The sequence below is a fragment of the Rhipicephalus microplus genome, chromosome 10, assembly GCF_043290135.1.
Source record: "Rhipicephalus microplus isolate Deutch F79 chromosome 10, USDA_Rmic, whole genome shotgun sequence".
NCBI lineage: Eukaryota > Metazoa > Arthropoda > Arachnida > Ixodida > Ixodidae > Rhipicephalus > Rhipicephalus microplus.
In genome coordinates this window covers 15863048-15890116 of record NC_134709.1, presented here as the reverse complement: position 1 = coordinate 15890116, position 27069 = coordinate 15863048, and the positions used below count along the sequence as shown (strand labels likewise).

The window sequence follows — 27069 nt, the reverse complement described above, 5'->3', positions numbered from 1 at the left end:
ACTTCCTAAGATTAGGACCAGCTACAAAAATGAGAAAATGAATTGTTAAGAATGGTATGACCCAGTGAAAATTTAACAGTATGATACAAGATGCAGTCATCAGTGAAAAGGCTTATTTTCACAGTAGTGTGCAAGGGGTGGGCATGAGAAGTCCTAGCACAGAACCCTGGGGAACCCCTAATGAAACCAGCATCAAAAGAGGGTTAGTAGAGCTGAAGCACACATATTGTAAATGCTGCAAAAGAAGGCTTGATATCTAGCCAACCAATGGCGCACTCTTCACTATAACAATGATACTGTATCAAAGATCTTGACAAAGTTAATGAATATGGTATCAACCTGGCCACCTATGTCTAATGAGCTGCTGATGTTATGGGCGAATTCTGTCAGTTGAGTAATGGTGCCAAAACTACACCTGAAACTGTGCAGAGAAGTGCTCAAAATTTTGTTTGTTTCAAGGAATTCCACAATGTGCTTGAAGATATCCTCTAGCATTCTACATGAATGTGCAGTTAAAGAGATGGGTCTATAATTGCTTAATAATTAAACAATATTTTATTTAAATAAGGGGGAAATGAAAAGCATGTTTCCACACAGAATGAAGTGTCGCTGTCGGGAAAATTTTCCAAAAATAACAGAGGTATCTGGTACACCAAAGAGCGCATCTTACTAGCAAAGCTGTCTGGATGCTGTCAGGACCGCATGACTTCTTGGTGTCCAAGTTAAAATAAGATCGAATTCGCCCTCAAGTGACACTGACACATCGTCGATACCAGAACGAGATTCTTAATGAAAAGTAGGAATGTACAAGTGGTCAGTAGTCAAGTCTGGGTGGAAGTAGGAGTTGAAGGTTGAAGCGATTATGCCCAGATCAGAAACTGAAACATTGGCAATTGTGATCGTGTGTGAAAAACTCGATGGTAGGACAACATTCCAGAATTTATGGGAATTTCCTTTCATTAGCCTCACCAAGGTTACCCTGTAGCAATGTTCTTTAGTAGCCTTCATTTTAGCAGATAATTTTTAGGTCATCGCACACATTTATTTTCGATGGACACCGTAAGTGCCAAAGATCAGGTCCGATTTGTCCACACCTAAAATTCCAGCATAGCTTTTGTGAACCAGTAGTAACTTTTCGACAACTTCAAGAGCTCGAAAGGTGCTTCCTTCTTAGTCTTCTATATGCCAGGACGTGCTTATTTGCTGTGCGCATCGCTCCCATCAAGTTCACAGCATGACAGTCTTTCTGCTGCATGTAGAGTATGCTACCCTTCTCAATCCACTGAATGTCTCCACACTGGCTTTTTTTTTTCAGCTGCAAACAGTTCAGCTGAAAAAATTGCCCGCAGCTTCCCTCGGGGGAACACTGAGGAGGATGCGGACCATATAATTGGTTAACGGGGTGTTAAAGTGCGACTTACTTGGGTCGATGGCTAAATTGGTTAACGTGGTTGTGAAATGGGGTGTTAAATTGCGACTTACTTGGGTCGATGGCTAAATTGGTTAACGTGGTTGTAGGAGGGGGTGTTAAATGAGTGAACACGTACACACGTATGCGAAAGGGCGGCGCTGGTCGAAGAGACGTCGATCATTGTGTTTGTGGATTCGTTGGAATTCATTTCACCGCGACCTTGGACGTCGACGCGCCGTACAAACCAACCGACGAGCGGCAACTGAGCGAGCGAGCGCCGACCTTGAGTATATATACAGCGCGACGGCGCATGCACTGTCAGCTGTTGAATGTTCTCGAAGCGCGACGCCACATGCGCGTCCACTGGAGAATCAGGAGAATTGTAGATGTCCAACGCGGTGTGTAGAGGAGGAAGGGTGCACAGATGGTGGAGGAGTGAAGCGCGCGCGGTGTGTAGAGGAGGAAGGGATGCAAAGATGGTGGAAGAGTGGGCGACGGCGCATGCGCGCGCGTCAGCTGTCGAATGTTCGAGAAGTGGTGCGGACGGCGCACTACAAGGCGCGAGTATAAGATGCTTCCGCATCTAAAACAGCAGAAGGTTTAGTTCTGTTGGAAAGCAGCGACTGTCCTTGTGAATTGTTCCACTAAATAACTTGCGCTTAAGCAGATGTTCAAAACATTTTGCCGTTTTAAGAAAAGGATTCGTGTAAACCTCGTATCCCTGATTGGGGTAGTAGGGGTGCAATCGCCTCCTGCAAGATCAATCACTCCTCGTGTTGCACATGTGTCTCACAGACAGGCTGCATTTAAGATTAACCATTGAGCGGTAGGCGGCGCAGTGCTCGCGAGTGTATCACAATCATCATAATGGTTAGCGAGGTGGCGCCAGAAGCAACATCTAGCAAGGAGGCTGCATGGCAGCATGTGAGACATGAGCGGCTTTCTCTTCACAATCGCATCATCATGGTTAGTGTTGTAGCACGAGCTGCGACAACTGGCGGGAAGGCTAGGTGGCGGCAAGCAAGACGTGAGCGGCTCTCTTTTGCGTGTGGTGGCTAGCAGCGATGGTCGTCTCCCAACAGGGTCCCCCGGGATGCGGCGACAGCATATCTTTTCTCGTGGGTTCCTAGCAGCGAGTGACATCAGCGAAGTCTTGCATTTGTCTTTTTAAAGTGTAGTAGAATATTGTATAATGTTTATCATGTTGATCCCTAGTGATGTATTTCATTTAGCTGGCGATATCGTCGATGTAAATGTGGTTCAATAAATGTTTTTCTTTGGTGTGGCTTCGAACATGATGTCTCTGTTTTGCGAGAGCGGCTCTCATCGCGAAACCCCTACAAGGTGCTGCGTACAAAGGCAGTTTGCTATGTCAAGGGCCGGGTATGAGGCTCTGATACTTCGCACCTGCCAGTGTACACGAAGAAATCTGCTAGGACCTAGAGTTTATACAGAAATGATCACTTTTTTTCTAATAAAGCGCATAATTTCCGATTGGGCTTTAAACCTGACCATGCGCATATTAACAGATATGCTGCACTATGGCTTGAGAAAATTAAGAGATTGCCAATTTCAGTGCATCAGAGGCAGGACACTGTCCCAGCGATAGAAAACACATTTTGCTTTTTGGAGCAGATGCTATAGCTTAGGGTTGCTATTCGTGTTTTCGGAGCAGATGCATGTTCCTAACGACTCCTGAAATCTAAAAGATCACTTAAACATCTCAAATATTTATATTTATTATTAAACATCCCATATGCTAGCACGCAGCCAGTATACAAGAAGTATAGTAGCATCATTGGCGTAAATCATGGGGCGAGGGGGGGTGGGGGTGAAAGTAGTCTGGTTTTTTGTTGTGTTCAGGCTGGGGAGTACAGCCCTTGCAAGACCCTTTAGATTTAGCTTTAGCACATGGTATAATTGAGTTAACAGTTAAGTATAGTGCAATCAAATTTTTAAAAGGCTATTTATCTTTTACTGTGTAGATGTGGTAAATGCCCCCCCCCCCCCCCCCCCCTCCCCGAGCAGTGTGAACTATGCAAATCACAATAAAGTGAAAAAAAAAAAGACTTAATATAACAATGCAATTTCTCGAGCTTGGACCCCATGCTCCTTTTTGAAAATTTTATTTGTAGGCTTGATTTAATTATTATATAAATAAAAATAACACATTTTAAAAGCCTTTGCACAGAGTTGGCCGCCATGGCCCGATATGTGTCGCCCCTTGCGATTTTTCTGGATTTACGCCACTGAGTTGCACACTAGGATGATAGTGTGTATACAGCTTTCTTTTGGTTTCGCTTAAGCTCACGGGAAGGTCCCATGGCTCAACATCACCCTTTCTAGTTTGCCAACATAATTTCCGAGTAGGTTTGGAGCAGTTGCGAGCAAATATTGCACTTTGGAGCAGCATTTCTGTTTTGAAGCAGGTTGGAGCAGATCTTCCATCACTGCTGTCCAAGTCTTGCCATTGAATGCAGCAGGCGTCTTCCGGGTCCTCAACATTTAAGACAAGCAATCAATGTGAAAAATGCATCTCATGACATTAACAATTGGTGGCGAAAGGCCCCCGAATATTCAGTGGTCTGCCAACATATGGTCAGTTGTGACACTTCGACAAGTCTCATGCAGGTGATGAACCCAATTAGTTGTAACATCTGCAGTGAACTTGCTCCTAGGAGCAGTCATGCCAAGAACAGGTTCGATTTTCACAAGTTCCTCCAGACATGTATAACTGCGCTTCCACACAATCTCTTGATTACTTCAGGGATGAAAAACAAAAAAAAACCCAGGGCTCTAGAGAAGTGACGTTTGCGATAGGCTTATCGAAATACTGAATTTAGGTTCTAGGCGAATAGCGATTTTGATCCAATAATTTGGAATCAAAGTCTTAGTATATATTGCTTATTATAAAGCATTGATGATTTGATATGTGGGGTTTAAAGTCCCAACACCACTATACGATTACGAGAGATGTCGTAGTAGAGGGTTTCGGAAGTTGTTTCAACCACCTAAGATTCTTTAACGTGCACTCAAATCTGAGCACAAAGGCCGACAGCATTTTCGCCTCCATCGAAAATACAGTCTCATTCAGCCGGAGTTCGATCCCGCGACCTGCGGGTCAGCGGCCGAGTACCGCCGCAGGGCTATTATAAAGGAAAATGAGCATAATCGTCCTATGTTACCCGCACAGGATTTTAAGAATTAAAACCGGGCCTATGCAAGTGCCATCCTTTTTGGAAGTGGAAGCAACTTTGAAACAATGACTTTCAGTAGAACGCAAGTGATAGCCTTAAATATCTGTCAAGATTTAAAATTTAGCATTTCAGCTGGTATAACAGGCTTTTAGGCTTTACATATTATGAACCTATGCGAGTGTAATATGTTCATTTAACCTTAAGTTAGGCTTCATGACAGTGCTTTTTTTTTATTAAAATGTTTTCACGGCTTAGCATCCTTTCACTGCAGTGAAGCCATCTTTGCAGAAATTGCATGCGGACTGATGTACACTTATTCGTTCACTTCGAATACATCAAAATTTTCAACAACTTAAATTCGAACCGAAGGGAATTCAAATACAAAATATTCATTCAAATATTCAAAGCATTCGGAACATTTACACAGGCCCAGTTTGCTCCATAACACTGCTCCAACAAAGGCAGCACCTTGTGTGCTTGGCAAAAACTTGACATGGCACAATGAATTGGGCAAAATAGCCTGGTGCCATAAGTTGAGGCCCGAAACTGTAGCCGCTTTAAGGAACATGTAAAGGCCCGTCCTCGCCAAAACCAATATCTAATTATCCCGAATTGTGGCTCAAGCCATCGCACTACTGCTGGAGGTCAGAAATCTGAAGCGGCTGAAATGCTTGCAAGAGGGGCCTTTAGAGGGGCGCGGCTTGGCTGGGATGTCATTTTAGCACGAAGCTAGAAACCCTTTTCAGTTCAAGTTTTGTTTTCAATGGGACGGTGGATCACGAAATGTCACGAAAAACGGACAGTGTGAAACTGCCAGCGAGTATGCCAGATGGTATGTGTTGCCTGTAAGGTGTCACTTTGATGTCTTGCGGGAAATTTTAAGTCACCGAACATCTGCGTCCAATGGTCAAAATTATTATTCGTGTTTAATGTCCCAAAACCACCATATCATTATGAAAGACGTCGCAGTCGAGGGCTCCAAAAATTTCGACCACCAGAGGTTGCTTAACGTGTGCTTAAATTCAAGCACACAGGCCTCAAACATTTTCACCTCCATCGAAAATGCGGCCACCATGGCCGGGATTTAGTCCCCCGACCTGAGGGTCAGCAATCCAGTGCCTTAGCCACTCGACCACCGTGGGGCGTGTCCAATGGCCAGTGAAACTTACTGAAAGTTAAGGTAAACTGTTGAGCGGCTTATCAGAGACTGGCCTTCAAGTTCACAGCACACAATACAAAAGCTCGCATGAAAATCTGGGTTTAAGCCAGAACTGAAGCCAGGCACTTCGAGAGACGGTCAAGCATTCTACCGTAGAGCCACACTAGCACTTGAAGGTTCTCTGTAAAAAGACCCTAGACCAGTGTCACGTCGGACAAGCGGTCCCGTTGACACACGTAATAATGCGTGGCAAAAGCTTGGAACTGCATAAGAAATCAATGTGAGCTGGATAACTAGTTCGTTGGTGGTTTACAACTGACCAATCCGGTACAAAAGGCTTGGCCTTAATTTATCATCAGGCACAGAATTAACACAGTGTGCAGCTATGCAGGTACACAAATTTCCTTACAGACACATTGTGGCTACTTTTCTACTTTACAAAATGATGGGTTATAATGCATCAAACGACTTTTGGTTTTGAGCCATCTTGAAAGAATGCATAAGGGACTGTTTCCATCTTGTATATATCTACCTCTATATTTCACACGTAAAAAATGGTGGTGTGCAGTTATATAAAATGACTGGATTTCATAAAAACAATTGTTTATATACATAAATGCATAAAGCAAAATAAAATGCACACATAATAGATGCATATTAAAACACAAATAAAATGCAGCGTGCACTCTATATAATTAACCACTAGTCAGCTTTTAATGTTTCAAGAACACTCGGGACTAGCTACATGTTCACTGCATAAATAAAAGAAGTAAGGAAGGCTAATCACTAAAAACGTGATTTAGAGAAACAGGAAACACACCAACATTACATTTACCATAGAATAAAGAAAAATCACAAGGGCTGGCGAGTAGTAGTGTTACTTGATGGAGCATCAAAAAAGGAACGAAAGGTCATTTCTCCTGCAGAAATCTTCGAAGCTTTCTTCTGCTCTGCAGACCAGCACTGACGAGGGCAAAGTGGGCGGTGGTTCCACCATGTCAGCACTGGCAAGGGACGACAGGACAGCTGAGGGGGGGCGGCAGGATGATGGTTCGATGCCCTTGTCGAAGGCCTGCTTGCGGTTCCAGTGCTCGGCCGACTCGTAGTGGTTAAATGCATCATTTGCGCACGAAAAGCTGGGGATGTTGCATATGTGGCACTGAAAGTAGCCTGCAGGCAAACAAACACCAGCAGTTTTGGTTGGAACAGTGAACCTATGTATACCTATGCACACAGTAGGTTTCAAGAAATGTGTTCACTACGCGTTTACACAAAGGAGGAATCTGCGTGCTATTTGTGGTGTTCTCTGTACTGTGGCAGAAGCCACCCTCAGATGCGTACGAACAATTACGGCAGCAATTATAAAAATTGCTGCACACTTGACCTTAACCCGCGAAAATTAGCGGTCGAGTCAAATGGGGGAAGTCAAGTCCTTCAGGCGAATAGTCTAGATCCACTTTGAAATGTTTGAAAGGCAACCACTGGCAATCGCAAGAGATCGGGTTATAGTCAAATGCCTCTTTTGTTTCTTGCATTCCTATCATGCCACTTTTATATGTGAGCATAAATTAAAGATTAGGAAGAGCTTTTATAGTGTTTTTGTACTGCTTGTAATGCCCATTTTTTACTTTAGTGCCGAAATTCCTTTAAGTGACTACATATGCTCATTTAGAAAATTGGTGCCCATTTGAGCTCAATTTAACTTCAACTTTTGCTTTCAAGGACAGTTGGACACCGGTATTTACGTTACCGGGCAAAATTGAGCTTTCAAAACTATGTGGCGTGCAACCTATACTTTATCTCGCCAAGTTACTTTCGGCGCTATCAAGGCTACAAGGCCTCCTAGCTAAAAGAAAGGCCGATTAGCTATATTGAAGTTGAGGTCGGACCGATGGCCCAGGTCTTCTCGCGGTCAGGCAGGCTGTCGCAAACATCCCCTTCTCGAAGAGCTGCTGTATAAGGGGATCGGACTGACGAACGGAAGAAGAGAACGAGAGGTTTAATTACATATTTACAGAAAGAGAATTTAAAACAGGAATCAACGCTCAGGCATTTGCCTGCAGCGTTTTGTCCTTTCACAGTCCCTAGATGCCAGGCCTAGGGAAACGGGGAAAGCCATTTTCACCCAAGCAGGTCAGCACTGTTGGGGGTCATTTTGCCGGCACCACCCGTAACACACACACACACACACACACGCACGCACGCACACACACACACACCCGTAACACACACACACACACACACACACACACACACACACACACCCGTAACACACACACACACACACACACACACACACACACACACACACACCCGTAACACACACACACACACACCCGTAACACACACACACACACACACACACACACACACACACACACACACACACACACACACACACACACACACACACACACACACCCGTAACACACACACACACACACACACACACACACACACACACACACACACACACACACACACACACACACACACACACACACACACACACACACACACACACACACACACACACACACACACAAAACCAAAAGCAGGTATTGTTCCGGCCACCCTGTCGTATCCGGAGATCATGCTGCCAGCAAACATGATGTAACGAGTCCGTCGTGTCGCTGCTCGGGCTGACCACCCACATGGTCAAACGGTGGTCGCAGGCCAGGCAACTCCAATTACATGTGCTTGATCATCTGGCGTTTCAAGCTTCGGCGACTTATCAGCCAGAGACTCGCAGCGTGGTGGTCCGTCTTCGGCGGAAACTCTGCGTACCGGCTTCAGTGCACAACGGCACGATGTGTCGCATTTCTGCGACGGCACAAACGACAGCCCTGCTGCATGGAGTAATTACAACCATGCACCTCCCAATAGATGAAAAACAACACGGAGCCTTCGCGTTCCTCCTTATCGGTGGCTGCCTTTCTTCCGTCTCGGCATCCGCAGCAAAGGTTGGCTCGCCGATCACAACAGCCTTTGCACAAGTATTCATCCATGTCCGAGTCTTCTGCTCGGCATTTATCAGGCGTCTGCTTGCATGCATAGGGAACAGGATGCTTCTGTGCAGTTGCAGGATGACAAAGAACGAATGCGATACCGTAGAGTCATCACAGCAAAGTAGAGTGGAGATAAAAAATAAAAGATGTTCACGTGGCGCTTGTCATTTCCTTTTTAAACAAGGCTTCGCTAGGTCGCATGAGAAAAATTACTCGTACAGTGGAAGTTGTTGTGTGACCAAGTCAATGTTTTGTACCACTAGAATTTTTTAATTGGTTCATTACAGGCAGTGAAAGCAAGATGCGAGGAGGTGAGCTTGAAACCTTAGCCACACGCCCGGTGTAGAATTTGCAAGCCAAATTTTTTTCCTGCCCTGTTCAGTATCGAAGCAACTCTAAGCCGCATGAACATTTCATTTGCAAACAAGATACATTCGCATGACATGCCGAGATCCACGCAAGCGCCGTTTTGTCATTTGGACGTTCTCTGCACTGTGCTGCCTGTTTCTGTGGGATGTATCCCTCTATGCACGCACGTTTGGAGATGCTGGCATGGATCATGTATTCTTACCTACGATACAAAGCGTCACACCGCTGGAACTGCTTTAAGGAACGGTGCACCAGAAAACACACCGGCATGATGTGAGAACGGCGAGAACACCGAACCAAACGAAATGAAGGCAGCTTAATCTCGCATCTCGCTGGATACAAAGTAAAAAAAAAAAGACAAACATGCAGATTCCATTTGTATATTTTAATATTTCCGTAAACATTCACACTTCCATTCAGGCAACAGATTGAACAAATTATGCACGTTACCTCGAATAATTCTCGGAGTGTCACGTACTACTTTGACGCATGCAGGACCATACCATGCTGTTTACGCAACCTCCACCATGCTGGGTGAACGCCCGAGAAATGAAGTTCTAGTGGCATTCAGTCGGACATTCACCTTCTTACAGGGCTCGTAGCATTGCAAATCTAAGCAGATGAGACCATGAGCAGCCAGAGCACGCATTCCTTTTGCCTGCTCGAAGTTCTCAAACTTGGTGAATTGCCTTTAAGGTGTCCACAGACAGAAAATAAAATTGACCATGTGCGAATACACCAAGTTAATACGAGGTAAAAAAAAACCTTTTCCCCTATTATTGCTTTATGTATTTGCTTTTGTGTTACCCTTCTCAGCCATGCAAAAAAAAAAAAAAAAAAAAAAAAAAAACTCGGGAGGGTGTTCATTCGACAGTGGACACTTGACTCTCCATGCTGGACTAGAAAAGGAGAGGCCGCATTCTGCAAATCTTGAGGGGGGGGAAAAATGCATGACTATGGTAGACTATTGACGCCTTTGTACAATCCTCAACTAAAACATTTTTGGATGCTTTCCTGCTGTAGACACGGATACCAGATGCAAATTCCTCGAAAACTTGAATTTTGTCAAAGTTTACTGTGCCTATACTTACAATTTTGAGGCCTAAAAGAATGTTTTGTCCGCCTGTCTTCGGCATCTAAAATGCGTGTTTTTTAGTGCCTATAAATCCGGCCACAAAAAATCATGGCCGGGCACTGAAAAGCTGGCCAATTTAGCAGGCGAAACCGACGCACCAAACGGCACATATGCCATTCGCTTCTAAAATGCTCTCAACGGCAACTTACTGCTTTTGTTAGCACTCGAGCTGGCCAGCCTAATAGACTTGGTTTCCACTGGTGAAGCTGGCCCCATCAATGCCTGATGCATGGCCATGGCTTTGGCGTGGCCTGCACTGGCCATGTGTTCCCGCATGGGAGCGGGACCCGTGAAGCTCATGCGGCATGGCTCGCACACGAGGCCGGACTGGAAGACTGGACCACTTTGAATTTTCTTTTTGTGCTTCTCGGAGGCTATGTGCTGGTTGTACGGTTCAGGCCCCGTGAACGTTTTCCCGCACGGTGTGCAGGTGTAGGCAGAGGAAATCATGTCCGTGAAAGAACGTTTCCTACAAGATCTGAGAGAGAGAAAGAAACAGCCGCCTGTGAAAGACACATAACCGTCTTGTTTATAGAAGAGGGTTTGGCATGTGCATACATATGCATATCTATGAGCTTGTCTAATTACTTCATGCCCACATGCACATGCACCAGTGATGCGACAGACTGAAGCAGCCAAGATCTCGTTTTGGAGCAGCACAACCTTTTGGAGCAGTTACGAAGCAAACACTTGCTAACAAACAAGCATCTGCCTCAAGTAGACCTGATCAGTTGTACTACATGTTGAATAAAAATCAATATATGCATGAATACATGCATTCTCACTTGGAATACCCCTGAAAAATGAAACTTTACTGCTCGCAACTTTTCTACAGACAGCTTCAGGTTCCTCCCGAGTGCCGACTTTAGGCCGCCTAACATTTTCCCAGAGTGCACCGCATATTTGTGAATGAAGACGACTATCTGATTTTTCAGTTACACTGCTGGAAACAATTTGTGGAAAATTTCTATGCACTCTGTTTACTACTATCCAGAAAGTCTGCAATATTCATACTTTCATAGCAACCAAGGGTTTTGCCGAGTGATGCAGTGCCTGTGGTTTCGCTTGGGCAAGAGAATTGACAGGATGCTAGTTCATGAAGATTTGATAAAGCATGGCATTCAATAATAAGTGGATAGCAAAATGGCGCATTTCTTACGGTACTTCCAGTTCATGGTACTTCCAGGGTTTTGAACGCAGTGCGAGATTATGCTTTGAAACATGTAATGTTTCCCAGAACCACCTCAATTCAGTAATTTTGATCACAAACGACGACCATTTCAAAATCGCTCGCACTCGATTGGACGTACTGCCGAATGTCAACATACGTTCAATGACAACAGAAGCATGCATACTCCGAGATTTTTGCCCCGCCGTGGTGGTCTAGTGGCTAAGGTACTCGGCTGCTGACCCGCAGGTCGCGGGTTCGAATCCCGGCTGCGGCGGCTGCATTTCCGATGGAGGCGGAAATGTTGTAGGCCCGTGTGCTCAGATTTGGGTGCACGTTAAAGAACCCCAGGTGGTCGAAATTTCCGGAGCCCTCCACTACGGCGTCTCTCATAATCATATGGTGGTTTTGGGACGTTAAACCCCACAAATCAATCAATCAATACTCCGAGATTTATGAAAACCGCTGAGCGCATAAAAGGCCCACGGGACAAAAAGGCCACTCTATTAGTGGTATCGTGAGACTCAAAACTATCGAAGTAGCTTTTTAAGCAACGAGTAGCATACTATGGCATATTTATTGGGTCACACTTGCAAGCGTAAAGTGCCGATAGGCTGTGTTTTGTATGTTGTAAGCAAAGAATTCTTCCTGCTGGTTTCACCTCTTGGCTCAGCTACCTGTGCGCACACATACTCACATACACAGCAGAAAAAGAGGGCTACAAGCATACAAAACAAGCTTTACCAATGCTTTGACTGAAGGACCTGTCTTCGTCATAATCACGCTGACGGAGACGAGGGTGTCCTATTTTCTTCTCTATAAATGCTAGGACTCTACGTGCCAGAATCTTAATGATTATGAGCTATGCCGTAGAAACAGGCTTCCAAATAACTTTGGCCACTCCAGATTTCTTGATGTGCATTAAAATGAAGGCCCCCCCGCCCCCTTTTTTTTCTCTCATTCTCTCCATTGAAAGGGGGCCACTGGGGCTAAGAATCGAACCCGCGCCCCGTACTTTAGCAGCACAACACTGTAGTCATTAAGCCACCATTATAGCAGACTAACCTCATTATCAGTGAGCAGAACCATACATTACACCTGACACACCTCGAGCCAGGACCAGGGATGCTGGGGTCGTGTCAACAATGAAATGTGCCACCGAATCGAATGATCAGTTTCACCGACACTTCCGTTGGCCGAGATTAGTAATGGAGGGAGTTTCTCTGCCCGATGTTAGCATACTTGGACTAGCGAGCAATGTCACAATCGCCTGCTGTGGTCCAGTGATGACCAAAATGCATGCAGTGCCGATTTCGCAATCCTTCTAGAGGCAAGAAACGGCACAGGCACATACTCCCGCAACAATGAGATACTAACACCTATCACAAAGTGTCATGCATAAGACGAAATAGGGCGCATTCATAAGATGACAATATGCAGCGCCCAATCGGAAGGAATGCACACATGCTGCATACCTGTTCCAAACTCCAGATGGCACCACTATGAACAGATAATACATAGAGTGGGGTGCACCATCTGATACTAAACCAAGTTTCGTGGCCATGCAGCAATCCCATTTCAGCACATATTTATCATGTCCGATGAAAGCAGACTCATCAGCTGATGCAGCAAGCATGACGGTCATATTGTTACCTTTAGAAATGTGTATCATGCTGTGGCGTACTGGTAGACCTGAAGGGGTCGTGCACCAGAGGCCTATCTCGGTGCATGACCCCTTCAAGTCTAACATGCACCGAGATAGGCCTCCGGTGCACGACCCCCCTTCAAGTCTACTAGTACGCCACAGCGTAATAAACACATTTCTAAACGTAACAATATTATTCATGGTGTCTGTATGCCAGTAGCAAACTTGCAAACATGCAAACTTGCAAACATGCAAACTTGCAAACATGCAAACTTGAAAACATGCAAACTTGAAAACATGCAAACTTGAAAACATGCAAACTTGAAAACATGCAAACTTGAAAACATGCAAACTTGAAAACATGCAAACTTGAAAACATGCAAACTTGAAAACATGCAAACTTGAAAACATGCAAACTTGCAAACAGCAAACTTGCAAACAGTGGCCGACAAAAGGTGGACTCATCTGCAGCAGATTGTAGGCATGCTCCTTGTCATAACTTCGGCTTCAGGAACATACATTGCTCAATCGCTGCACAAATGTCCAAGTTCCTTCAAAGCTTTTTTTTTTTTTGGTTGAACAAAATTAATTCAATGAGACAGTTAAAGGTACTGACAATAGTTTTTTTATGGTACCTATTTTCTTTAGCGCAACATAAGGTTTACCAGTCAGAGCGTGTAACCACGAAACTAACACAGAAGACTGCGTGAAACATTTGTAATCGATTTTTCAATCTGAGGCAAATATGAAGTCTCATATGCTGGCGACGACACATGCCGCAAAAAGCGAAACGCGAGAGCAGTTCATGTTCAAGCGCAGCGGCTTGCTATGCATGTGTGCACTTCATGCGCATGCGCCGTGGCTCGACACAGTCTGCTGGCTTCGAGCAAGCAGAGTCTCTTTTCAATGCGCAATTCCTTTACCATGCAAGTAGCAAAGAATACAGCAAGGATGAATAGCAATATACATATTAGAATTCTGATTATTATTTAAATACACATGGTGGCATTGAACTACACGACAACATGAAGCAAAATTAGACTTTATAATCCAGCTCCAGGTTATTCCACTAGGTTTTGAGACACCCGTTTTATTATTTCTAAGCACATTTAACACTTATGTATCCTACTCGAAAGGCAATATGATTATGGAATCCGTCACTAAATTTTACAGTTTGTTTCATTTCCACCAGATCTAACCACACGTTCTGACCACTTGTCAACGACTTGCGAACAGAGCAGTAACATTTACCAGCAGCTCCTCTCGCCAAAGAGGGAAGAGAATCGCTACGCTTCCTTGAAGACCAGCTGGATGCTGTGAAGAACAAGATAAAACAGTCACAGATATGACTTAACAAATATGCAACAATGCAAGCAACGGGTCTGTGGTTAAGACTAAACATTGAAGCTTAACATGCGGGCAGTCAACAGTGTTAACTGCCACCGTTGATTGGCCCATTCCCACTGACAATCCGCAGTGGTTGTGACGTCAGTCATAATTAAAGCTGTAACTAGATGTTACTGAACCCGATTTTGTGGAGCTCTTGATCCAACAAAGAAATTTCCATTCCCCAGCAGGTACCCATAGCTTTTGATGTAGTCATTAACCCCGTCTTCAGACTAAGTTGGCTGCCAAATCTGGTATACGAAGATTTTCCTAAAACTGAGGGGAAAAAAAAAAGAAGAGCTTTCTTTGCAATTTTGAAATATAACTTTCTTAGAGTGTCTCAGCTCGGCTGTCTCATAAGTGATGGCAATAGGGGTGGTCGTGGCTGCTTTGGTTACTTGTGCAACTGATGGCACCGATAACCTCCTTTCTTGCATGGCTTGCTAACACAATCGCTGCATTTGTTTTCCCCACCTTTGCATATTGGCCCCATGTTAGCTTCATGTGAACATCTACCCGACCTGCATTGCCTGGATGAGGAGCCTCCCATGTTTGGGCGCAGTGGGAGGCTCCACGTGGGAACTGCCCTTGCACACTTTTCACACATGCAGGCATGGGTTAGTGTTTAACACAAAGCCACAATAGCCTTTTGGGTAACTGCATTGCAATTTCAGACTTCATAGTCACAAATTCCATTCTCGATTTTACAAAATAATTTGAACACGATCACGATTCATTGAATTGATTTTCAAATAGTCTTTAGTTGATACAATCGCTTTGAGTCAGCAGCAGTTGTTGAATTATGCAACTGCAAAGCATGTGCACCGATTAAGACGTGCAGGAACAAAATGTTTTACAAGAAGGTGGCGGCGAGAGCAGACATGATGATGATATATGGTGTTTTTTGGCACAAGGGCCACTTGATGGCCAAAGAGCGCCAGTTCATGGGACAAGGAATGTGGACGATGATTGTGATTAGCGGCTGTATAAGGGCCATAAAATTCCTCGCGGTAAGGCGGGTAAAAAACATACAAGTAATAAAATCATGACCATGCCGTGAAAGGTGTGTGTGGTGCGAATAGATGACAAAAGTTGGTAATAATAAAAGACGATGGTGGATATGTATGGCATTAGCAAGCACAAGTGCCTCACTCGTTCATACCCTTGCGTACAAGGGCCGTGAGGCAAGTGCTTTCTTGTGTAGCCACCGCAACGAAAACCTCTCAGGAGAGGTCGTGCTGCGGAATGCCCGGGTATATGATATGAAAACTATGAATTTCTTTTAAAAACGCTAACAATGATTTATAACTAAAATGCGGCTCCCTACCGACGAACATTGCAGGGTGTAAAGGTATATGTTGTCGGTAGGGTAATGGAAAGTGTTTTCTTATAGTGTCCAATTGTTTGCACTGAATTAAAATGTGAAGAACTCTTAGTGCTTCACCACATTTGTCCCACAATGGTGGGTCGGCACCGGACAAAAGATATGAGTGTGTCGTGTATGTGTGTCCTATCCTGAGTCTCCTTAGTATTACCTCTGTATGACGCGATTTTGATACTGGCAGCCAATAACCAAGGTGTGGCTTAATAATGTGTAGTTTGTTTTGTGTGTGTGTATCCCACTTGCTCTGCCAGTAGTCCCTGAGGTTTCGTTTGAGAGACGGCTTAAGATCAAGGGCCGGGATTAATATGGGTGTAGGGGCAGTGCTTTTGTGGACGAATGCAGCGAGCTGATCCGCCCTCGCGTTGCCTTCGATCTCACGGTGCCCTGGCACCCAGCACACTACAACATGTTGTTTGAGTGTGTAGAGTGTGCACAAAATGGAGTAAAGTGAGACAAGGACCGGGTTTTTTTGTTTTTTAAGACTGTGCAGAGCCGTTACCACACTGAGGGAGTCTGTATAAATTACTGCTTTTTGTATTTGTAATTGTTTGATGTGTTTAGCTGCCACAAGTATCGCGTAAGCTTCTGCTGTGAAGATACTTGTGCCTGGATGTAGAGGGCCAGCATCCGAAAAGGATGGGTCGACAGCAGCGTAGGACACAGAGGAGTTGGACTTGGAGGCATCTGTAAAGAACTCAAGACGTGTGTATTTGCGCTGAAGTTCCAGGAAGTATGTTCGGATATGGGCAATAGGCGCGTGTTTTGTAACTTCTAGAAAAGACACATCGCAGTCTATAGTCTGCCATTGCCACGGTGGCGGATATGCGACAGGAGCCATTAAACTGTGTTCAAGTGAGACTCCAGTTTCCTCAGCTAGACTTTTCACGCGAACTGAGAAGGGCTGCCTCATCGAAGGCCTGTTTTGAAACATAATTCAGCTCGACAAATCATTAAGAGTAGAGTATGAGGGGTGGTTCTTATCCGCTTTCGCCTTAAGGAAATAAACAAAGGACATGTAAGTTCTCTGCAGATGAAGCGACCACTCATTTGACTCAACATAAAGGCTTTCTATGGGGCTCGTGCGAAAAGCACCCGTAGAAAGGCTGATGCCCAAATGGTGCACGGGGTCCAGCATGTTCAAAGCACTTTGAGTTGCAGACTGATAAACAACGGCCCCATAATCTAAGTGGGAGCGAATGAGGCTTCGATACAGATTCATGAGGCATTGCCTGTCACTACCCCAAGTAGTACGTGACAACACTTTTATAACATTCATGGCTTTTAAACATTTTGTTTTTAAATACTTGATGTGTGGTACGAAGGTCAACTTGTTGTCCAAGATTAAGCCTAAGAATTTATGCTCTGCTTTGACGGACAGACGTTGCCCGTTCAGTCGAATGTCAGGTTCCGAGTGCATGTCTCTCTTTCGAGAGAACAAGGCACACGTGCTTTTTTGTGGGTTAAGTCGAAATCCGTTTTCATCTGCCCATTTGGCGACCTTGTTTAAACCCAGCTGAACCTGCCGCTCACACATTGCCAAGTTGCACGACTTGAAGCCAAGCTGAACGTCGTCGACATATGTACAATAGAACATATTGTGGGGGATGGACAAGTACAAAGAATTCATTTTGATAATAAAAAGTGTGCAACTAAGCACACCACCTTGTGGCACGCCTGTTTCCTGGACAAATATTTGGGAGAGAACACTGCCCACACGGACACGGAATGTCCGGTTTGACAGGTAACTTTCGATCATATGAAACATTCTTCCGCGCACACCAAGGTGGGACAGGTCTCTTAGAATTCCAAAACGCCATGTTGTATCATAAGCCTTTTCGATATGGAGGAACACAGAGAGAAAATATTGTTTATGGACGAAGGCGTCTCTGATCTGTGCCTCGATACGAACAAGGTGGTCTGTGGTGGATCTACTTTCTCGAAACCCGCACTGAAATGGGTCTAGCAAATTGTTTGTTTCAAGGATAAGTACGAGTCTGCAGTTTATCATTTTTTCGAAGACTTTGCACAAGCAGCTTGTAAGTGCAATAGGCCTATAACTTGAAGCTGAAGAAGGGTCCTTGCCCTCTTTCAAAATGGGAATAATAGCCTTTTTCCAGGAGGTAGGGATAGTGCCAGAAAACCAGATAGCATTGTACAAACGAAGTAAGGTTTTTCGTGTTTCAGCTGGTAGGTTTTTTAACATTTCATACACCACACGGTCAGAACCTGGGGCAGAAGTACTGCAGGAGTTTAGAGACGTTCGCAGCTCAGCTAGACTGAAAGCTTGGCTATATGCCTCGTATCTAGTGCATTTGTGTTCGAGTTTCTGCTTTTCTATTCTTGTTCTGTATTTTTGAAAAGTGTCAGTATAGTGGGATCAGCTGGACACCTGTTCGAAGTGTGCACCGAGGAAGTTTGCCTGATCTTCCAAGGTATCCCTGAGTGTTTACGAGTGGAAGTGTGTGTACTTGTTTTCCTGCTATCCTACCGACCATGTTCCAGACTTTAGCCTCCTGTGTGTGTGAATTAATCCCTGACAAAAACTTCTGCCAGCTTTCTCTTCTGGCCTGCCGACGCGTTCTCCTGCCTTGAGACTTTATTTTCTTGAAGGTGTCAAGATTTTCGGCTGTCGGTGAGTTCCAAAGCAGCCTCCAAGCTCTGTTTTGCTGTTTGCGCGCGTTTCGGCATTCAGAGTTCCACCATGGCACACGCCGTTTTCCAGGGTGTCCATTTGTTTGTGGGATGCATTTTGTTGCAGCATCAATCAAAAACGCTGTGAAGAAGTTGACAGCAACATCAATGTTCAAAGTACATATGTCATTCCAACCTAGACGAGCGATGGTATAAAACTGTTCCCAGTCGGCTCTGTTCATGAGCCACTTGGGAACACGTGGTGGACACTCAGTTACTGTAGTTGTGCTCAAAACTACGGGGAAGTGGTCACTTCCGTACAGATTAGTGACAACTTTCCACTGGAGTAGAGGCACAAGAGATGGAGATACTATGCTTAGGTCTATGGAGGAGTAGGTGTTATTGGCGAGATTATAATAGGTTGGTTCTTTTCGATTTAGGAGACACGCGCTCGACGAGAGAAGGAACTGTTCAATCAGTCGACCTCGCGCGTCATACCGAGAGTCACCCCATAGCCTGCTATGCGCATTAAAGTCTCCAAGGAGAACATAAGGCTCCGGAAGTTCATCAATTAAAGAGTGTAAATCACGTTTTTGCAGCTGATAGCTAGGAGGAATGTAAATAGTGCAGATTGTGATCAGTTTATCAAAAAGAACCACTCGAACAGCCACTGCCTCAAGGGATGTTTGGAGTTGTAAGTGTGTGCATGCAATTCCTTGATTCACTATGATGGCAACACCTCCAGATGATATCATGGCATCATCACGGTTTTTTCGAAAAGTAACGTATTTACGAAGAAAATTTGTGTGTTTTGAATTAAGGTGTGTTTCTTGTACACAAAGCACTTTTGGTGAGTGCTCGTGTAAGAGTTCTTGGATGTCGTCAAAGTTTCTGAGAAGGCCCCTGACGTTCCATTGTATAATTTGAGTGTTCATGGTGAATGTAAAATAATGCTGTGTGTACGAAAAGCGAGTAGCTGTTTAAACGGGGAGTTTGAATTCACTTAACAGGGCCGTCACCAGGCCCTGTTATTTGCTTTTTTGTTTTCTTGGCGCGCTCCAAGGAGCCACGCCGCTCTTTCGGCACCAAGGGTGCCGACGTATCCATTGCCTCCTCGGAGGCACTGGATGCCCGCACGTGCGGGCTGTTAGTTCGGATTTCGGGCCTCGCCTGGTGAGGGGAGGCCTTGAGACCCGAAGACTCTGGAGTCTCCGGTCTCTGTTTGGGAGTAGGCGGTGTAGCCTGGGCTACAGCCGCCTTGGGGGCAGGTGCCACAACCGCCGGCTCGGTATGCGCGGGCCAAAGGAGTGGCGAGGGCTGGTGCGGCGGTGCCCCCTGACGCGCCGCATCAGCGTATGTAGGTCCATAGAATGGAGCGACTCTTCACCGTGCTTCCTTAAATGATATGTTCTTCACCTTTAATGTAATTATTTCTTTTTCTTTTTTCCAGTATGTGCAGGAACGTGAATATGCGGCATGGTTTCCTTCGCAGTTTACACAGTGTGGCGGTTGTTTGCAGTTCTCAGACACGTGGCCTAGGACTCCACATAGTGCACAAGTCTGGCGACCACGAGAGGTTTTAGAGCCATGGCCATACCTCTGGCATTGGAAGCAACGACGAGGGTTTGGTATATACGGCCTGATAGATTGTCTTCGTGTACCCTGTTTGAATGGAATCTGGTAGTTTACTGGATGCAAACGTATCAAGTGTTTCGTTGGTATTTCCTTATTATCTCTTCTGATGATAATTCTCTGTACATTATTGACATTTTGGCTCTTCCACCCTTCTAAAAGTTCAGTTTCGGTGAGGTCAAGTAAGTCGGCATCAGATACCACTCCGCGAGTGATGTTCATAGATCTGTGTGGTGTTACGGTGATCGGTACGTCACCAAATGTTGAGAGGCTGTCTAGCTTTACAAATTGTGCTTTGTCCCGAATTTCGAGAAGAAGATCTTCGCTAGCCATTTTAGTTACGTTGTATCCAGCCCCGAGAGTTTCAGTAAGACACCTGGCAACTACGAAAGGAGATACGGTCCTGGCTTGCTTTCTGGTTCGTTCACAGTGAATGACGTGAAAGTGAGGAAAAGTTTCTATTGGCTGGTTGAAGAAATTTATGTCGTCGGTGCGTACCCGCTTTAGGCCGGTACGATCAGCCAGTTGAGGGAATGCTCCATGCATGCCGGTCTTATTTTTGTTCAGCAGCGTTGGCGGCCACCCACCACGGAGCCCAACAAGGAGACGCTGCAAGTTTGCAGGTGCTGCAAGCTTGCAGACGTCAGCCGTACAAGACTGCCATAACCCAAAGCGCCTAGACCAAGGTAGGCTATTTGCACAGGGTTAACCCTTGCCGCCGAGAAAATTGGAAGTAAGCAGAAGAGAGAAGTAGACAGGAAAGCTAAAAAAGTAAGAAAGACGAAGATGTAGGGAGAGAGAGATAGGAAAAGGCGACTGCCGATTTCCCCTGGGTGGGTCAGCCCAGGGGTGCTGTCTACGTGAAGCCGGGGCCAAAGGGGTGTGTTGCCCCTGCCGGGGGGCCTTAACGGTCCAATCACCCAGCGTCGGCTCAACCCCCACGATCCCCTTTTCCCCGGACACGGCAAAGCCACGCACGGCTAGGCGTGGGAGGGAGTAGAAACTCCCCCGTTAGCTTGGGTCCGTGGTGTCGCTACACACCAAACGCTTGCTTTCACAGGCGCCCCTGCGGGGGGCGAGAGCAAACATCAACAGCGTATTACGCAAGTGCTGCGGCATAAATCGTGGAGGAGTCAGGAGAGCCCCATCGCCGCTTGTGTTCAACCTGAGGGAAAGTGTCACCCCTTGCAAATATTCCCTTTCGAGATTTAGCTTTCGAACATCATATTTGAGTTGACATCTAAGCTTTACACATTTCTGAAAACTCTGAATTTGAATGCTCCTCCAAAAAGCAGAAACGAAACATGAAAGTGAAGTCTGCTTTAATTTCAAAAACTGCTGGGAGCACAAGCTTCCAGGAATGCTACAGGTTACTTCTGATGTGTCGCATATTTTCCTTGTGCTGCCCTTTCATATGCGAAGTAAATATAAAATCCTGGTCATCTATCTACCGTTATTTTTATAGTAGATGTCAATATGTTACAATCCATTCACAAGTAAATGAATCCGATTGTTCTATGCACCACGATTGGGTTTTTGGGGAAAAAAAGCAATCACCGGTGAATATCCACATGCTTGAAGAAAATGTTTCTAGGAGTAAATCATTGGAGGCTATGTGAAACAAGTAAACAGGATGGGCCATTGAGCTAAGTTAAAAAGATGTACCTTAACGCGTTACAACAAAAAAGTTTCCATTTCGCAGCACACCCCGAATGGCATATTAAAGGACCCCTGACAGTAAAATTTTCGCTGCAGACTTTTTACTGTAATTTGTAGCCTGGTGTCTGGTAATGCTAAAATAAAATGCTAATTGCTCCAATGAATTGTGAAATTAATGCCAGCATCCCCAAGTGTGACTAATTATAGCACAACTTCGGAACGCCCATCTAAAATTGTAAGAAACTAGCACCCCACTGCCCTAGACCAAGCTTTGGCACGCAGGTTTTCAAATTTGGGGCTCCGCACGTGGTGAAAAATGAAATGATGCGAGTGTCAAGCATATCCCCTGAAGAAGAAGAAAAGCACTCTTAGCACAAGAAGCCAAAACCATCTTGAGAGAAACCCGACAACACAGCGAGAGGGGCGAGGCACAATAGCCCTCTTTGGGCACCAGCCATAGTTTTGTGGACGCCCTGAAAATGTTCTTCAAAGTTGACAATACGCTCTTTTCTTGCAGAACATCACCCGGGCTCTCATCCACGTCACACTAGTGGCAATGTCGCGAGGTGCTGTCATCTCAGATGAGCACTCGTACCGACTAAGACCAAGTTGAACAGCCCGAGAGGCTACACTATACTAATAACTGGCCACAAGAGCCCACTTATACATGGCAATAAAGAAACACAAACATCTCAAGGTTTCAATGCTAGTGCCAGTGGTTTTTTTTTTATATAACTAGAAACGTGCTAGAAACTGGTAGCTCGGTGCTTTTAGGTCAAGCTCCCTCACCCAGCATCGAGGCACATACTCATCTTTTTTTCTATTTGACTGCATGATTTTAATTTTCATATAAGTAAACATAAAATTACACCATGTGTAAACATTCATTTCACTAAATATATAATTAAACAAAATCCGCAGTCCTGCTCTTTGGATATTAATATTTTTCAACAAGGTGTACTCAACATGCCTCTGCAATTGCACACAAAAACTTCTTTGATCCTGATAACATTCCCAACTCCTTCCTCCAGCGTTATACTGAACTAAGTAAATTTCATGTAGTAATCTTGCAGGCCTCCTCTACATACCGATATGCTTACACCCAATAAGAAAATTGCACGTATTGTACCAATTCTGAAAAAGGGCAACCTTTCTTCAGTCTTATATTATCATCCGAATTCTATTTTATAATCGTCTGGCAAAATAATTGAGCATATTGTTGCACACTACATTAATAACTTTTTAAATGGGCATAACATTCCAACTCCCTTTCAACATGGCTTTAGGAAGGGTCTATCGACAGTCACCCAATTAGTACGGTCATCCGTTTGCTTCTGTCCTTTCTTTACAGGCGTGACCAAATTGACAGTATATTTCTAGATTTTTCAAAAGGATTTTCCTGTAGTCCCGTGTGACAAATTAATCTGCAAATTACATTTCCTTGGGTTTCCTGCCTTCATCCTGCCCTGAACATTTCCTTGTTTATTGCATCTGAAACAGCCTGTTGCGGTTGGTAGACCACATTCTCTGTAACCTCTGGCATGCCCCAAGGGTGTGTACTTGGCCTACCTATGATTTTTTTTATTTGCTATAACATAATAGATGTCATACAAGCCCTTGTTAATATTAATCTTTACACAGACGACTGCATTATTTTTAATGATATTAATACAGCTGAAAATCTGCTGTCGCTTAGTTAAGCCTTGAACAGTATTTACGGGTTGAGCAATAAATTGGCATTAAACTAAACTTCTAAATCTGCACTTCTGCTATACTTAGGAGCACAGATATAGAAAAGTTTAGAAAAAAAAAGTGCCCCTGAAATTTTCATGCTCTATTGGCCAAGACCCTTTGACAGAAGTTATTGAGTACAAATATCTTGGAGTTACCATTACTGACAAGCTTATTTAGAGCACCTATATTATGGCCTCTAGAGCTTTTAGAAAATTGTCTTTTTCACAACAAGCTTAAACATGCACCTCGTGACATGAAAACTTTAGCCTATACGACTCTTATCAGACCGAAATCAGGATATGCCTGTATACTTGAAATCCCTTCAACAAAACCAGTACTGACTGATGCTTTTGAAAGAATACAGAGAAAACCCATGCAATTCATTTTTTTAGATACAGCCGCGATGATTCTGTAACTGAACCTTTACATTCCAATGAATTTCTAAGACCTCAAATGAAGCACGAGATGTCCCAACTGAAGTTCCTGCATTTTTTAATGATAATGTTTTTTCATAGATCCCAGACCTCACATAACGCTTTCCAGGACTAGGAAAACTTGCCATTCCCACTCCTTCCCACTCACCCCCCCCCCTTATTTCGCCTGAACTGAACTCTATTCTTTTTTTCCCCCGAACTGTTGAAGAATGTAACCTGATACGTTTTCATAATTGATTTGATATGTGGGGTTTAATGTCCCAAAACCACCATATGACGCGGTAGTGGAGTACTCCAGAAGTTTTGACCGCCTGGGGTTCTTTAACGTGCACCCAAATCTGAGCACACGAGCCTACAGCATTTGCGCCTCCATCAAAAATGCAGCCGCCGCAGCCGGGATTCGATCCCGCGACCTGCGAGTCGGCAGCAGAGTACCTTAGCCAGTGGACCACCGGAACGGGGCTACCTTTTTATCATCCAGACTTAACTGAATGAACACAGAATTACATTCTCACTGTTTCTTAATTTTTTTTTCGATTTAGAGATGTTTGTTAACCCAATTTCGTTTTAGACTTTAAATTGTGCATTATACGTCTATTTTGCAGCTTTCCACTCCTGCTTGGGCCACATGGCCTGCATTATGTTGTGAATAAAAAATAAATATAAAATCTATACAGCATTTAGGAAAAGCAATATGGCCACCATCACATCACGAGTGTCCTGCCTTGGAATTCTTTCGATTTACACCATTGATTAGTGAAAACACCTTCGTATGGAGACAAGTTGCACTAGTCAGTGTGACACTGCCACGAGTCAGTTTAATTGGACTCCTTGTCACATGCAAGTGTAAGTGCCTCTGCCAATTGCCAGAGTGACAGATTAGTAAACTGGTTAAAAACGCATACACAACTGTTATGGCGTTATAGAACAGGGAGGTGTGAAAAGTGGCGTTTTCTCTGCCCCCCCAAGTGCCACCTTGCGTGATCACTCTTCTAGGCTGAGATATATTGAAGCAGTCGGAGGCACTGCCAGCTAGTGTGGGCAAGACTGGACGCGAGCTTGTCAGCTGCATCAGAGTTCTGCATGGTTTAGGGAGCGATTTTAGCCAATGCACCTCCAGAGGAATGATGTCTACAAATAAAAAAAATTGCCCCACCCCCCTCCCCCAAAGAGGGATACCTCTCCCTACCCCTGTCGCCATTAAAAACTGGTCTACATCCACAAATACACAATCCTCCTGATGCACAAGTGCCTTAATTACCATCGAGCAGGCTGAAGGCATTTTTGACGGCAGCATCACTACAGCGATATTATGAATAAGGGCCAGCTTGGAACGACCAGTTTGCACACCTTCCAATTCTAGCAACCCCTGCTATGTTCGAAAACCTTGAATTATTAATCCCTAGTTAACAGAATGAAACATGCAGGAACAAGAAATGAAGCGACAATGTAAAAAGGAAGCATGCACAGGCATTAAGCCATGCACAATTGTGTTAACACGTCACAACAATGCAGTGAACTAGATTATTGACAGTGAGGAGGTTATTAACAAATGTTAGTCTTGAAACATGGGCCTGCGAGTAATAAAGTTAAGCAAGGCAACTAAGCTTGGCGTCTTTTTAACCAAGTAGGAATCAGAACTACTGCGCATCTCTCTTCCGGTCTTCAGTGCAGCCGCGCTGAGGCGGCTATCCCTTTTAACCACGCAACGGTTCTTTGAAGCACAAGCCATGTCCCGACTCTACACATTGGTGTTCGAAAGTAAGTCACCGCCGGCGACAGCATCGATGAACAGGAAGGGATGATCCGACATCAGTCCTTCCACCCCTCTGGAGTTTGTCGTAACTGTTCTCAAAGAGTGCAGTTTAAAAGAAATTGTTCTTTGTGAACCAAAACCACCACATGTATGTGGGACACGCCAATGTGGGGCACAAGGATTCACTATCACTATCTAGGCGGATGTTCTTGCATTATTCCGCCCCCGTCTTCATGGCCCAGCGACGCCCGCGTTCCAGAACAGCTGAGGCGTCTGAACTCGCCGGTCACTACTTCGCCCACTGAAAGTATAACGACACCCACTAAGCTTGGGGCTTTTTTGCACTTGCCTCTTGGGCATAGGCGTGCGCACTGGTGGGAGGGGCGCAAAGTCAGCCACAAACATGATAGGGAGAGGGGACGCAGCGACGAACCCCCCCCCCCCCCCCCCCCCTCTGACGGTGAATCCTGCGCACATGGTCTGTGGTCTTTCGCACGTCTGCCCGGTGGCAACAACGCGACGTGAACGGTTCGGCTTAAGTGTCGAGGAAGGGAGATAAATGCACGTGTGTGCTCAGATTACCATCCCTGTCTTCACGTGCCGTCTTTATCGTTTCGAATATGCATCTAAACCAACCGCCGCGTCGGTCTGAGCCGCAACTACAGGCGCACTGATGCAGTCGAGTAAGAAATGTCACCACGCTGTTGCACTTACCCCCGTATTCAGAAACGCTGCTTGACTCGACTTGCCACCGACTTCAACGCAGCAGAAACGCGTTTCGAACGTACTGCCTTGGCACGCGCTTCATACGCGCTGCATTGAAGGCGGTTTCAAGTCAAGCTCAAAGTCAAGGAGCGTTTATGAATACGGGGGTTAGCGTTGGAACATCAAGACATCTTGCCAACAATAACGGAATACCAACTGCCGTAAAGAAACGGGCAACAGCATGGCCGTGGCGGAGCGGAAACCACAAGCTTCCGAACCGGAGGAACGCACGAGCTATCATTGCCAGATGACCCGGCCGCCACCAAAGCAGTTAGAACACCAGCACATCTGCAGACTAACGTAATTCAGATCTAAAGCTTCCACGCGACCGAACATTAAGGAATTTTCGCAACTTACGTGAAGACAGGCATGCTTATTGCGCTTCAGAAATCGCTCAACATTCGAAAGCTATGCGCCAAAGCCAATGCTCAGCGACCACTGCCCCACAGAACACTTACCTACTGACCGCGCTTGCGCGATTTTATACATGATTTGTATAATGACGACGATGACACTGTAGCTGTGCTGCCGTGCTTTTTACAACAAATATTGCTACATTTCAAACTGTTGCTTGAAATAAATATACTAGCATCAAA

The 27069-nt window shown here is 45.0% G+C and overlaps 1 protein-coding gene across 5 annotated transcripts; it reads right to left on the bottom strand.

Moving 5' to 3' along the window:
* Window positions 1-6277: 6277 nt before the first annotated feature.
* LOC119180576 (uncharacterized) lies at window positions 6278-26977 on the bottom strand. Of its 5 annotated transcripts, none has more exons than XM_037431680.2 (4): window positions 26932-26977; window positions 14344-14406; window positions 10429-10782; window positions 6278-6937 (listed from the first exon to the last, which is right to left on the bottom strand). In XM_037431680.2, the coding sequence occupies exons 1-4, from the start codon at window positions 26960-26962 to the stop codon at window positions 6660-6662; spliced, it is 726 nt and encodes a 241-aa protein (XP_037287577.2). In that variant the 5' UTR covers window positions 26963-26977; the 3' UTR covers window positions 6278-6659. The 5 variants fall into 5 exon arrangements, with proteins under 5 accessions (XP_037287577.2, XP_037287576.1, XP_037287574.1 ...); XM_037431679.2 differs by lacking the exon at window positions 26932-26977 and adding an exon at window positions 26831-26927; XM_037431677.2 differs by lacking the exon at window positions 26932-26977 and adding an exon at window positions 26831-26927 and having other exon boundaries at window positions 10429-10757.
* Between the last annotated feature and the right edge of the window lie 92 nt (window positions 26978-27069).